Source organism: Seriola dumerili, unplaced genomic scaffold, assembly GCF_002260705.1.
Source record: "Seriola dumerili isolate Sdu_G_001 unplaced genomic scaffold, Sdu_1.0 BDQW01000017.1, whole genome shotgun sequence".
Lineage (NCBI taxonomy): Eukaryota > Metazoa > Chordata > Actinopteri > Carangiformes > Carangidae > Seriola > Seriola dumerili.
The window spans coordinates 7,297,548-7,309,863 of NW_019174272.1; the positions used below are offsets into that span (position 1 = coordinate 7,297,548).

The 12,316-nt window shown below is 41.0% G+C and overlaps 1 protein-coding gene across 1 annotated transcript in view; it reads left to right on the forward strand.

Annotated features, from left to right (window-relative positions):
- Positions 1–12,316, forward strand: part of ncor2 (nuclear receptor corepressor 2) — an 86,132-nt gene that overhangs the window by 26,547 nt on the left and 47,269 nt on the right. Inside the window, 2 exon segments of the mRNA XM_022751495.1 lie at positions 6,273–6,455; positions 10,385–10,498. Of these exon segments, the coding sequence (XP_022607216.1) occupies positions 6,273–6,455; positions 10,385–10,498 (297 nt within the window).

Here is a 12,316-nt window from a genome sequence, read left to right on the forward strand (position 1 = left end):
CAGTAGCCACTAAAACACACAGTACAGGATTTTGACAGTTCGGAACATATTACAGCGAGATGGTCAATGAGATGATGGCCAGGAATAACCGCCAGTCAAGCAACAAAATGCCATCGTGTAGAGAGATAATTGATTTGTTGTTTAAATTTATGGTGATATACCTAGCTGTCTATTGTCATAAAAATAAAAAAATATATATATTTTCATATTGGTATTTTGAAAATCAGTGTTAGTGCCTCAGAGGGTTTGATAAATTCTGATTCATAATGTGGATACTTCTGCTCAAAAATTTTACGACTGCATTGTGGAGGCATCTTGTGTTTTTTGGACTAATCCCAGCGGGCCTCCTTCAGAGCCACAGCGGATATTATTAGACATGCCGGAGATTCTGTATTGTAGGAGCTGGAGCTCTGTGAGCAGCAGTGGGAAGACTAAGGGAGTTGTGAAACAGCAATTAATAAATAATAGAGCTGACCTAGATTTCAAAAGACTGAGGAAGAAACTGTGTGAACTGCACATCAAAACGACTTGCTTGCAGTGTAGAACTGCTGATGGGGAGGTGTTCCTGACATTACACAGAGAGCTTCAAACCGCCAGGGGAGGCAGACAGCCAAGGAATGGTAAATAGATACACCAATAACAGAGGGTACAGTAAAAAAAAAAAAAAAAAAACAACAAAAAAAACATTGACTCTTAAGCTAGCAGGCAAATATTCAGGAATGCCAGTAATTCCCTTCAGAGCAGCTCGGGCTGTAAACCCATTATATAAGTCATGTCAGATGCAATCACTGCATGGAGCAAGTGCACCAAATGATAGTCGGAAAGAGGAGGAGATGGGAAGTGGAGAAGTGTAGAGAGGCACAAATAAAGGGGGGAAAAAGGAAAGGGAGGAGAAAGAGACAAAGATCAACAGGAAAAGAAGGCAAGAGTAGGCCAGTAGTATCAGACAAAGCTGGAGCTTGCATCATGACTCACATGGACAGTGAGACAAAGAAGGACAAAAGCAACATTTTGCTTCTGTACACAATTGTGCAGTCATCTTGAGTGTGTGGTTAAAAAAGAGAAAAAGATGGAAGATCAGATTAGAAAGAGAGACTTCGAGTGTTCTCCTTTATAAGGGAGCTCTCACAAAATTTCCATTCATGCCATTCTTGCCATATATGGCTCAAAGAGTGAGCAGTGCTGTTGGAGCGATGGGATGCTTAGAAAACTACATGTGACAAAGCTGACTAACCTCCCATTCTGATGAAAACAGCGCTTCTGGTCCAATGTGTCTCGGCCTGTCTGAATGAGTATATGTGAGTTAGCTGACCTTCTTTTAAACTGATAAATCAGCAGGGCTGATATGTAGTAACTGTTGATATTAGGTTGTTGCAGATATATTGGTATCAATGGTTACGTTGGCATTGAATCGCAAGACATTGCAGCACAGTAATAGAGTTAGTTTCACAACAGTGTAGCCTTTACATTGTTTGACCCCCCAGAGAACTGAAAGATGTATTTTTTAATGCTAATGTTCAGCATGTATCATGGCCACAATTCTTAAATAACTAAGTCTGAGGGATCTTAATCAAAAGTGTTTATTTTATTAGGTTCTTATGCAAGTGGGCTGATATATTGTTATCAGATATTGTTATTGGTATTGGCTCAAAAATCCAGTATTGTGTGGGCTGTATTTACACTCCCTCCCCTCAGCTTGGGTCGTATGCTGGCTGGACACTCGCCCGGTTTTGGTGACCAGGTGTCTCCTCTCGAGATGGACATTAAATCAGTGATACTGTGAATGTCATTTGACTGATTCCCCTAAATGCGTGAGATAGAGAAAATGAGGGAGAGATAGAGAGGAAGCCAGTCTGCGTGTAAAAACTGAAAGGACTGAAACTTGAGCTCGGAGATTCAGTCTCGACCTTGGGAAAACAGAGTATATCTGTGATAAAATATTTTAAACCCAAGATTCACTTTTTTTCTGAACTGTATACACGCACATGTTCACCTTAAAAACTGAACTTTATTTGATACTCAAGTACTAGAATTCACTGTAATTCAGAGGTTTAGCAGTGAAGTGTAGACTAGAGTATTTGTTAACTTTGACTGCCAGACATTATTACAGTAGATTGCTGTATTATGGCTGTAGAGAGCATTGTATCTTCAGTGTTTCACACATGCCTATAGTTACATATCTCTACATTATCTCCTGAACACCACCTGCCCTCTGCCTTTTTACTTAAGGCGTCTGGGAAACAAATGTTTTTTTTATATTCCCAGTCATAATAGCACCAGCTGTGTATCTGGACTGATGACCTTATTGGCACAGGATGTTCAGCGATCAGGGACGACGCATGCCAGTAGTCAGAAGACACTGGCCTGAACAAGACTATCTACATCCAGAAAGTGATAACAAGGATTCTGTAGTGTTTTGGTCTATGTTTATCAGAGCATAGAGCAGCAGTGAGATGTCAAATGCCACCGAAACAACACTCACAGACTGTGTATTGCAGCTGTTGAGACACATTCTTGTAGATATTTTTATTACTTACCACTATCACTTGCTTTATGCAAATGTAAATTAAATTATAATAGAAAATAGTATTATATGTACTTGTCTGTTGTCTGACCCACTGGATTTCTTCTTCCTCTTACTTACATGTATCCCGTCAGATTATTTGAATTATTGTCATAATGATTACACATTTATGAAAATATTCGATAGTTGCATTAAAGGCAGCAGCCATGGAGCAGCAATAGTCCACATTTAAGAACTTTCCAAGTCATTGACATAAATGACTATCTTTTTTGTCTTTGGCTCGAGGAACAAAGCATAAAAAATAAACGAGGTCTGTTGTTGTTGACGGTTCACAGCAAGGCCACCCACACAACTTACGCCTGAGTTTTCTGGCATTTTAAAGATTTTCATTTAGCTTTAAATCTCAACCTTGTTAAAATGTTAGAGCGTTATTGAGACCATGTTTACTCCATTATGCATTTTTTTTTGCTATTGTTTGTATTGTTTATCTTTTGCTAATGAGATTCAGCCTTGAAATCTAAGAAAATCCCAGTTCAGTCACCTCAGTTTCAGTAGCTTTGTGCACCAGCTGCTGTGTTGTTCACATGAGAGTGGGCTTCCCGTCCAAACCAGTGTTACTACTCTGAACAGGATGTTTAAGACAGGATATGTACAGCTTTATTCAAATGTTGTCTGGAATGCATACACTTAAGACTATGTGACTCAGTCACACAGGCTGGTGCTCACTAAACAGAACACATTCACACAGACGTGCCACAACACCCAGAGGTAATTTAAATAAAACCTGATGCATGCACAGCCTGAGACATCATGCAGTGGAATGTTCTAAATGTGACCGGGGTTGTCGAGGGCATATAAGCTGTAAGCTGTGCTGGGCCAAGGGCTTAGCTATTGGCCTGTGACCTTTTCACACTATGTCACAGGTGTAGTAGTTGTTGATGTGCTGCTGCACTGCTGACATGAACAGAGGACAGTGTAGGGCACAGGACCACAGGGAAAAGGAAAATTCAGTCTCTGACAGTGTACACTACTTTTGACTTGAAAGTTTAATTACACCATAAAATCCCTCCTGGTTAAACTCTCTCTAAACATCTTGAACACACTTTACCGTCCGTGAGATCACAGCAGAGCGAAATGGCAGTTCAGAAATGTCAGCAACAAAGGCAGAAATGAAAGGAGTCAAAGGTTTATATAAAAAAAATCCCCTGTGAACATGTGATGTCCTTCTTGTGACTGTGGTCATCATGCACGCATGTTGTGTAATGATATCTGGTTTTACATCACCATAAATTCGTCCCCTGAGAGAAATGTCCGGCACGCTGAGCTGGAACACAGGTCAGGAAGGATGTTGTCAAGGAGACAAGTCGAGCCTTTTTCCCCCTATTTTTTTTTAGAATTTTTTTATTTAAATTATGTGTTGTGTTTTTTTTTTTTTGTGATTAAATGGCTTTGGCGACAGTGGGCTCCTTCATCTAGCACAGCCCTTCAACATCATCTGGCACTGACATTTTCAATCACAGCAGGTCTACGGGGCTGTAATGCAAGCTGCCTAGTCCAGATTAGCCCATTTACATAATCTTCATTTCAGGCGTTTAAAAATATCGCAAAACAAAACCCAAACTGGATCACACATGTAGTCATTTGTGGAGGATGTAACTGTAGGATGCTGACATACAGTACATACAAAAAAGCAGGAACACGCGCGCACACACGTACACACACACACACACACACACACACACACACACACACACACATCACAAATAGATAGATGCTGCCCCTGCAGAGCAAGTAGCCCTCTCTTACCATTTGTGTGCGTGTGTTGATATTACATAAACCGGTGCATGTAACAGCAACACGGTTTCCACTCTTGCTGTGCATGTGAATGGATTACTGAGAATTGGCTTCAAGCATGATCTTTCTAAGGCAGCACATCTGAATGTGTATGTGGTCCAGAACACCTCATCAAACTGTGTGGGAGACGTCAGGAGGCCTGACAGGCTAAAGCTAAAATCATATTCATGTGTGGAGTACAGCAATCACTTTGCAAAGACAAATTCGCCTTTTAAGGGATATAATAGAAGATGATCATGCAGGTTACCTTCTCCTTTCCATGGTAAACCACTGAAGGTATTTATTTAGTTCAGAAACAGTCTTAAATGCAGCTACAGTGCTCGACTGTGATCTAAACAACATGTGGTGATGAACCAGTCATTGAGTGTTACAGCTACGTGTAATGTTTGGGGGGCTTCTAATACATGTATTAACAATGTAATAGACTAGATTCATGGTTATCTCCAAGAAGAAGCTGGCTGCTTTCATTATGTGGTCATAATGCTCCCTGAAGCGCAAGAATTATCCCAGGGATGAATTGAAGCAAAATTAATAACCTATTCATCTTGATTAAAGCCTAAACAATTAGATGATTAGCTGGACAGATAAGTAATTATCATTTTGATAATAATTGTTAATTATTTGTAATTTTTAGAGCAAAAAATTCTCTGCCTCTGTAGGTTCACAAAAATGTAAATTTTTGCTGGTTTTAGTGCACCTGTTTTTAATGCACAGAGTCTCAATGGAAATGTAGGAAATGCAATAAAAGAATTAAAAAAAAAAAAGTAATGCTTTTGTTCTGCTTGGCTGAGGTGAAAAAGTTAGTGAATAAATCAGTGAATAAGTCACGACGTACTGAACTTTATATGTGGCATGTGACTTAAACGTCCACTGAAACTTCTGCTCTAATGAAGAGACTAAAAACTGTTGCAGACGTAAACATCAGATCTGTGTGGACTAATGAGGAGACTGTAACGTTCCTCAGGTTAACGCATGAAACGAGCGGAAAAGCTATATTTACATCACGTTGTCCACATTATTTGTGTTTGTTTGAGGTTCTTCTGGGCTCTTTCATCTACGTCATCTTGTTGCACCGTCCTCCTCTGCTGTGGTTTAGCGGCACCTGACTGGAAAATGTCTGATGAATGACAGTGCACAGTGGCTACACTGACTTATGAGTATGCTACTGTAGTTTAATGAATCTCTTCTCTCTCATCGCTGCAGCTGCTCATTTGATGAGCCGCACTGTGTATTGTTTGAGTGACAGACACGCACCGTTTCCATTCTTCTGCCAGAAGACAAGTGCGTCCTGAATTTGATCTACTCTACACCTTAAAACAGAGTATTTCACATTTCAAACAAAGTCTCTCAAGCAGAGGCAGCTGCCAGCGCTCTGCTGCACAATCCTAGTGAGGGAGGCTGTGACCTCATATTCATTAGTGTGGTCTAGTGACACTGAGACACTACACTGCCTTTCATTACCCAGAGGACTTAATTACTGGTGTGTGTTTCCTTCCGAAAGGATACACAGACTATGTTTGGCTGATTTCTTATGAAATAACCTGCCGACCTTAAAATCAGAAGAAGACAGGGATGCTTTCAGCAGGAAAGAGAAGAGATGGAAACTTTTATCTGAGAGGGTCAAAACATATCAAGAGGGTCTTTATGCTCGTTGTATGTCAGATATCTTACACTGACTTGTCATCTACAATCAGTGTAATCCAAACATTGTGTAGACTTCTCTTACCTCATGAAATTCCTTTTAGAAATACTCCTCCCTTCAGATTTAAATCAAATTAATTTATTGTGTTTGACTTTTTCTCGAGTGTCAAATTGAAAACACTGAGGATCATAATATTATATAGATCTTTAACATGTAACCATGCCACTTTTTTTCCCTGTTGTGCGTCTGTAGGATCGTGGGAGTGCCATGGGGAAGCTGGAACCCATCTCCCCTGTCAGCCCGGTCCAGATGGACCCTGACTTGGATCTTGTGCCGGCTCGCTTCTCCAAGGAGGAGCTCATCCAGAACATGGACCGTGTGGACAGGGAGATCACTATGGTGGAGCAGCAGATCAGCAAGCTTCGCAAGAAACAGGTCTGCACAGATCAAACTTGCTTGCTTAGAATTTAGAAATTGCAGGCTGATGTCATCTAATGTTTTCCTGCTTAGCTCTTTGAGTTTTGTTGAGGAATCCTGGCAGTCCTGCTGTGAATGCCTCTGGTGTGGGAACTGATTTTATATTTCTGTTAACTTGTTGATTGTTATTGTACTACTGCAGCACTAGATGAATGTTTGGTGGGAACATATGCACCAGAAATAACTTTACAAACCACAAAATACATATTTGTCTAGTGCCAATCTAATCTACTGAAAAGAGGATATATAATGAGTTGTAAAAATCTCTCATATGCAAAGGTATTTACATTCTTTCATTATGATAGGAAAGTGGCAGAAATGTGTTTGCAGTGCATGTGACCCTCTTAGAATGCGATCAAGGAAGGAAGGCAGGTACAGGTTGGCATGTAGCTGAATATGACCCAGATTTGGAGAAGTGTTTTTAGTGGTGTTTAGGTTCTTAGAAGTTATTTTTCATGGTGTTATTTTATGCCCAACCTGTGAGAGGAGATGATATGTGACAGTGAAGAAAGTTAAGTATACACAGTGTGATGTCATTAATGTGCATTCCGCACATATTTTGAGCAGGAACTATCAGGTACCAAAGTGTTTATTCGTCATGCTTGTAGATGTGTAACTCTTTGCCAGTGCTGGCATCCTTGTTGAATTTTCTTAGTGGCAGCGTTTAGCTTGTTTGAAATGTTCAATGTGCAGTGTTCCAATGTGACTTTCCCTGCCAGGCTATAGTTGGCATTGGTGCAATAAAGTCTTAAACAGACTTTGCTGTGTTGTAATCGCTGCATTCAAGCTTGTAGCTGTTTCTTGCTCAATGTAGCACGATTCTGTACACGCACTCCTCCAGGCAGCTGCATTCCCACTTTTCTTCTCTTCTCTTCTCTTTGGCTTTTTATTTAGGAGAAAAGTAGGTTAAAAATATATAAGGTTATAAATAACAGCTTCCCCGGGGGAGGAGGAGGATTATGGTGGAGGTTTTTTTGACTGCTAAACCACTCATATCCCTGCCACACTGTCTCCTTTTTGGCCGCCTGCCATGTTCAGTGGAGAAACTGTGTAGTCAAGCTCACTCTTTTCCACCAGGGTCCCTCCTCCACCATGGATGCTGTCATAACACTCAATTATTACTAAAAAAAAAAAAAAAAATAGCATTAGGTGAATTTATTGATCATAGACACGTGTGTTGCTCTTGTAAAATGACCGGTCAGTTTCATCTGATAGGGTGAAAGCTGATGAAATAACTCTTGACCATTTTATTATATTATTCACATCTCTTCACTGTAGCAACTTGTGCTTACACTGGTTTCACAGGATGTCAAGCTACTTCACAGAAGGTTCATAACTGTTGATCTGATTGGCTTAAAGTGCTAATTATGCTGAGTTTAAACATTGTTGTAGTAACTGAAAATAATGTGAAGGGAAAACCTAGATTAGTTTCGAACGCCCAGGTTAACATGAATTAGCTACAGCTGATAAAATCGTCTGATAGCTACATTAAACCTGCTGGCTGTCGAATAAAAATAGGAAACTTGTTCTCTAAATATTTGTTAATAGAGAAGGTTTAGTATTAATGAATCTGGGTATTTTACCAAATTGCAACAGGAACCAAAGTAAACTCATATTCCAACCATGGGTTTGAAAATTATGAATGATTGAAAAGCTAAGATCTGCCGTTTACAAGCATAAATCAAGTGTTTTTATGGATATTTTTTTACAGTCCGACTCTCTTCAAGCATTAAAACATCTGGACTAATTAAGTGGCACGGTAAAACTTTATTTAGAGAGTGCTGGCAGAGGTAGTGGATGGGTGGGGCTTAGGGCTTAGGTTACCGCCAGCCTGTGTCGTGTCAGCCAAGCTCAGGATGGCTGGTTTATTTTATTTTACTCTGTGGTGGGTTTGGAAAGGGAAGGGAAGGGGGGGGGGGTCTCTATGGGAATGTCTGTGTTTCCCTCACCAGATGCTTATCCAGGCCTATCAGGACACATGATGATCCATCTTGCTTTGCTCTCATGTGGATTCTCTGGAGGCCTTCTTTCCCCTTTTGAAGCCCCTGACAGGAGATGAGAAGGAGGAGTAGGAGCAAGGGGGGAGGTGGTAGCAGGGGGGCTGACTTAACTGTAGATCAGCTAAACACACACTGGAGTCACTAGGCCTCGGCCTCCAGACAGCTAGTTACAGCTGGATCCTCTCTACTTCTGTCTCCAGCTTACAGCCTGCACACAGACTGTGTCCAAACATTTTCAGGAAAATAACAATGTCAAAGACTCAAGTTTTACCTTTTAAAGCCACAGGGTTTTTATGCCTGCTCGAGTAAACTGTTATTTTTGCTGATAGTTTTGTGATGTTTGTCAAAGTTAGTGACTCTAATGCTTGTGCTTCAATAGAGACAAAGAAAATGTTCTTGGTGTTTTTCCCTTTAACAGAAGGGAAAAACATCTCTTTATTGACTTTGAATAGGGTATGAAATTTAAACTTTATGTGAATTTACTGAAATTAAGCCAAAACATAGATAGATTTTGGTTTGGGTGCTTTCAAGATTTTTCTATTATATCTTCCAATAAAAAGTTTCCAACCAGAGAGATAATTTGCTTTTCAAATACCAAGGCCCATTTTCCTCCTTTATGCTTGTGTATATTCAGATGAAATTCAGATATGATTTAATTCACATCAGTATTTCTGTACTATGAGTGAAGAAAGTCTAACTCAACAACCTGTGCTAAAACTGCTTGCCAACAAGTAACTAACACACACACACGATGAGCTGCACTGCTAAATAGTTGGCAAGACAGAGGTTTTGCTCATATGACGCATGATACACACAGCAACTCGGGCCTTCTTTACGACAGTATGTTGTAAAGTGCTCCTTTCTGTGTCACACTGGAAAATTCAATGTATAAATAATTTAAATGTTTAAATACTTTTTGTCTCATTATCGCCTGTCATTATCACCGGCGGAAAGAAGCCGGTACTTCCACATGCTGCTTATTGACATAGTTAAGTGTGGGAGGATTAATGATGCTGACAGGTCCATTTACGCCTTTTCAACATCTGGATAGTATATGCAGTCAGATTGCCATCCCTCACTCAGGCTTCTTGCTTGTATTCACACTTAGCTTAACGGTTTCTGATAGCTATCCAATCTGCCAAGAAGTGTCTACATATAAAAGGGCTATTGGAGCCAAACGCTGCTATTTTTTCTATGTGCTGTTCTGCTTCTTTCTGAATGTCAGAACAGGTTTCCCCACTTTCCCCTCTGTACACCTTCAAGGGGATGATTGAAGGACAAGGAAGCACTGACTGAACTGTACATGACTGGCAGTGCAACATAAAGGTTGATGGGTCCCAGCCCTGCAAGTTTCTCTCTTTTAGTTCTCTGACACCCCTCAAATTCCAGCTTGCTGTGGATTTCTTTGCTCACCGCTCACAGTAAACAATACTTCGAAATAATGGTTGGTTACAAGCCAGGGTGACTAGTAAGTTAGAGGAACTCTGCTGTTTTCCAGTATTTGTCTGGTGTTGATTTCCCACATTCCCCCCCCACTTAATTTTACTTTTGCATGTCCCCCATTCTCTCTCTCTCTCTCTCTCTCTCTCTCTCTCTCTCTCTCTTTTAATTTTCTCTCTCTCGTTGGATATTCCAGCCGCACAGCAGGCACTGGCTTTGTTTACAGGCTGTTGTGGTAACTCTTTGATTAACTAGGCCCTGGGGAGTTAATAGCTATTACAGCTAATAGGACAGTTAGTCTAGTCCCTGCTGGAGAGCTGGGGGAGGGATGGTTGCTGTAATGCACACTCTTGAACCTTGCAACAGGAACTGGTGAGCCACAGGTCTTCCTGGTAGATCAGTAGTATTAAGTATTAACCGTCATGTCTGTGTTTGTGTGTGTTACAGCAACAGCTGGAGGAGGAGGCTGCAAAGCCTCATGAGCCGGAGCGGCCCATCTCACCGCCACCCAGTGAGGCCAAGCACCGCAGCCTGGTGCAGATCATCTATGATGAGAACAGGGTCAGTACTATATACACACACACACACCAAATGCTCAATAGGTAGCACACTATTCAAGTCAAAATGACCTTGCTTTTGAGTTTGGTTTCACTTGATCACATATGCAGTGTATTCATTACCACAAGTGAATTGAACTCCATGGTTCAGTGCAATTTCACTGGGCTGATGCAAGATAACAAATTAAACTAAGCCTGGCTCTGAATACTCTCTGGTGCCTGGTATGGTTATTTGGTTCCCATGTCAGGGACAGGGCAGCTTGCCAGTGTTGGAGATTACCTCATGGTGTCTGTAAGGTAAATGAGTTGGCCCAGCAGGTACACCTTTGTTGAATAAAATAAAAGTCCCTAATTTTACCATGACCACAGCCACATGTTGTGTGCTTCTTTCATCACATTTCATTGACAAAGTGTAAAAGTCTTGAATTGTGTATAACAGTGAACACAATACTGGGGCTCTGAGGAGACTCGTATTTGTTTGCAGAGGATATTTTTTGGTCTTGGAGATCCGTCATTTTCGTTGACCTTGTTTGATGTAATCTCAAAAAACCCTGTCAATGAAAGCAGATTGTGTCACAAAGTATTCATCTCCTACCTCAGTCTCCCACTCTTCACTTTCAAGCGAGGCAGAGCTCTTGCCTAACAGAATAAGCTACTAAAGGTCAGCGTAGCAAGCATGATGAATCACTGACGTACACATGCACACTCTATGAGGTGTCACAGACGCACACTGACATAAATCTTTGTCCTTTATCATCTGTGCAGGTATAGAAACATAATCATTCTTTCAAGAAAAGAAAAGCAGTTCACCCGGGAAGTCGTATAAAGCTGTTTGGAAGTGTTAAGTTGGTCCCGGTCACAGCAATCATTACATGCAGTGGTGCACTGGGCAGAAGATTACCTTTTATAATGGAGTGATTCTCAGTGCTCTCAGCCCCCCTAGTGGTTAAATGCACAAGTCTCCTTTTTATTGGAATTGGCATTTAAACCAGGGAACTCCCCTCACACAGTATCACACCCCACATTTAACCTCTTTGAACAAACCCCCTGTGGGAAACTAGGAGTAATGTTAAAACCTCACAGTTCAGAGGAAAACGGCTCTTGAATGTTTTGAACAGCTTCCCTGACAGATTCAAAGCAAATGATTTTTAAAGAAGGGCAAAGCAGTGTAGAAAAAGTAGAAATCCAAGTGGAGAAGCTAGTTTAAAACCCACATGTTGGCAAGCAAGCGTTCACCCTGCTTAAGTGTCATTGAGAAAGAGACTAAATCCTTCACAGTTCTTGGAATGGTGCAGTGACACTTTGCTCTAACCTGCACAGATGCTTCCAGATAATCACCAAAATGCCCTGAGAGGCCCTTTTAAAGAGAACACCACCACAGCACAGGGAGTGTCCTTCATGACTCGCTCCCTTGCGGTCACCAAGCGCAGCTAAATCACAGCACTTGTATACAACAGCAAGACTCAAGATTGCTCAAGACTCATCTGAAAGGCTAGTTTAAGAATGACTCATAGCTTACTCCACCATGTAGCCTGACCTCTGTAACACTTTCCACTTCCCTCTGACTGGCAGGATGTACTCTGGCCTACTGCCTGCCCCCTTAACCTCGCTATCGCTCTCTCTCTCTCTCGCTCTCTCGCTCTCTCTCACTCTCTCTGTCTCTCTCCCCTTTACCCACACTAACCTTATTGCAGTGACACTGTAGCATTTACTCATCCACTCATATTCATATTAATTCTTTTAATCACTGTAACATTTATTATTTGTTAATCCCTTATTAATGAGCATTACCTAGGTCCCATTTACACATTTCTTACACAGC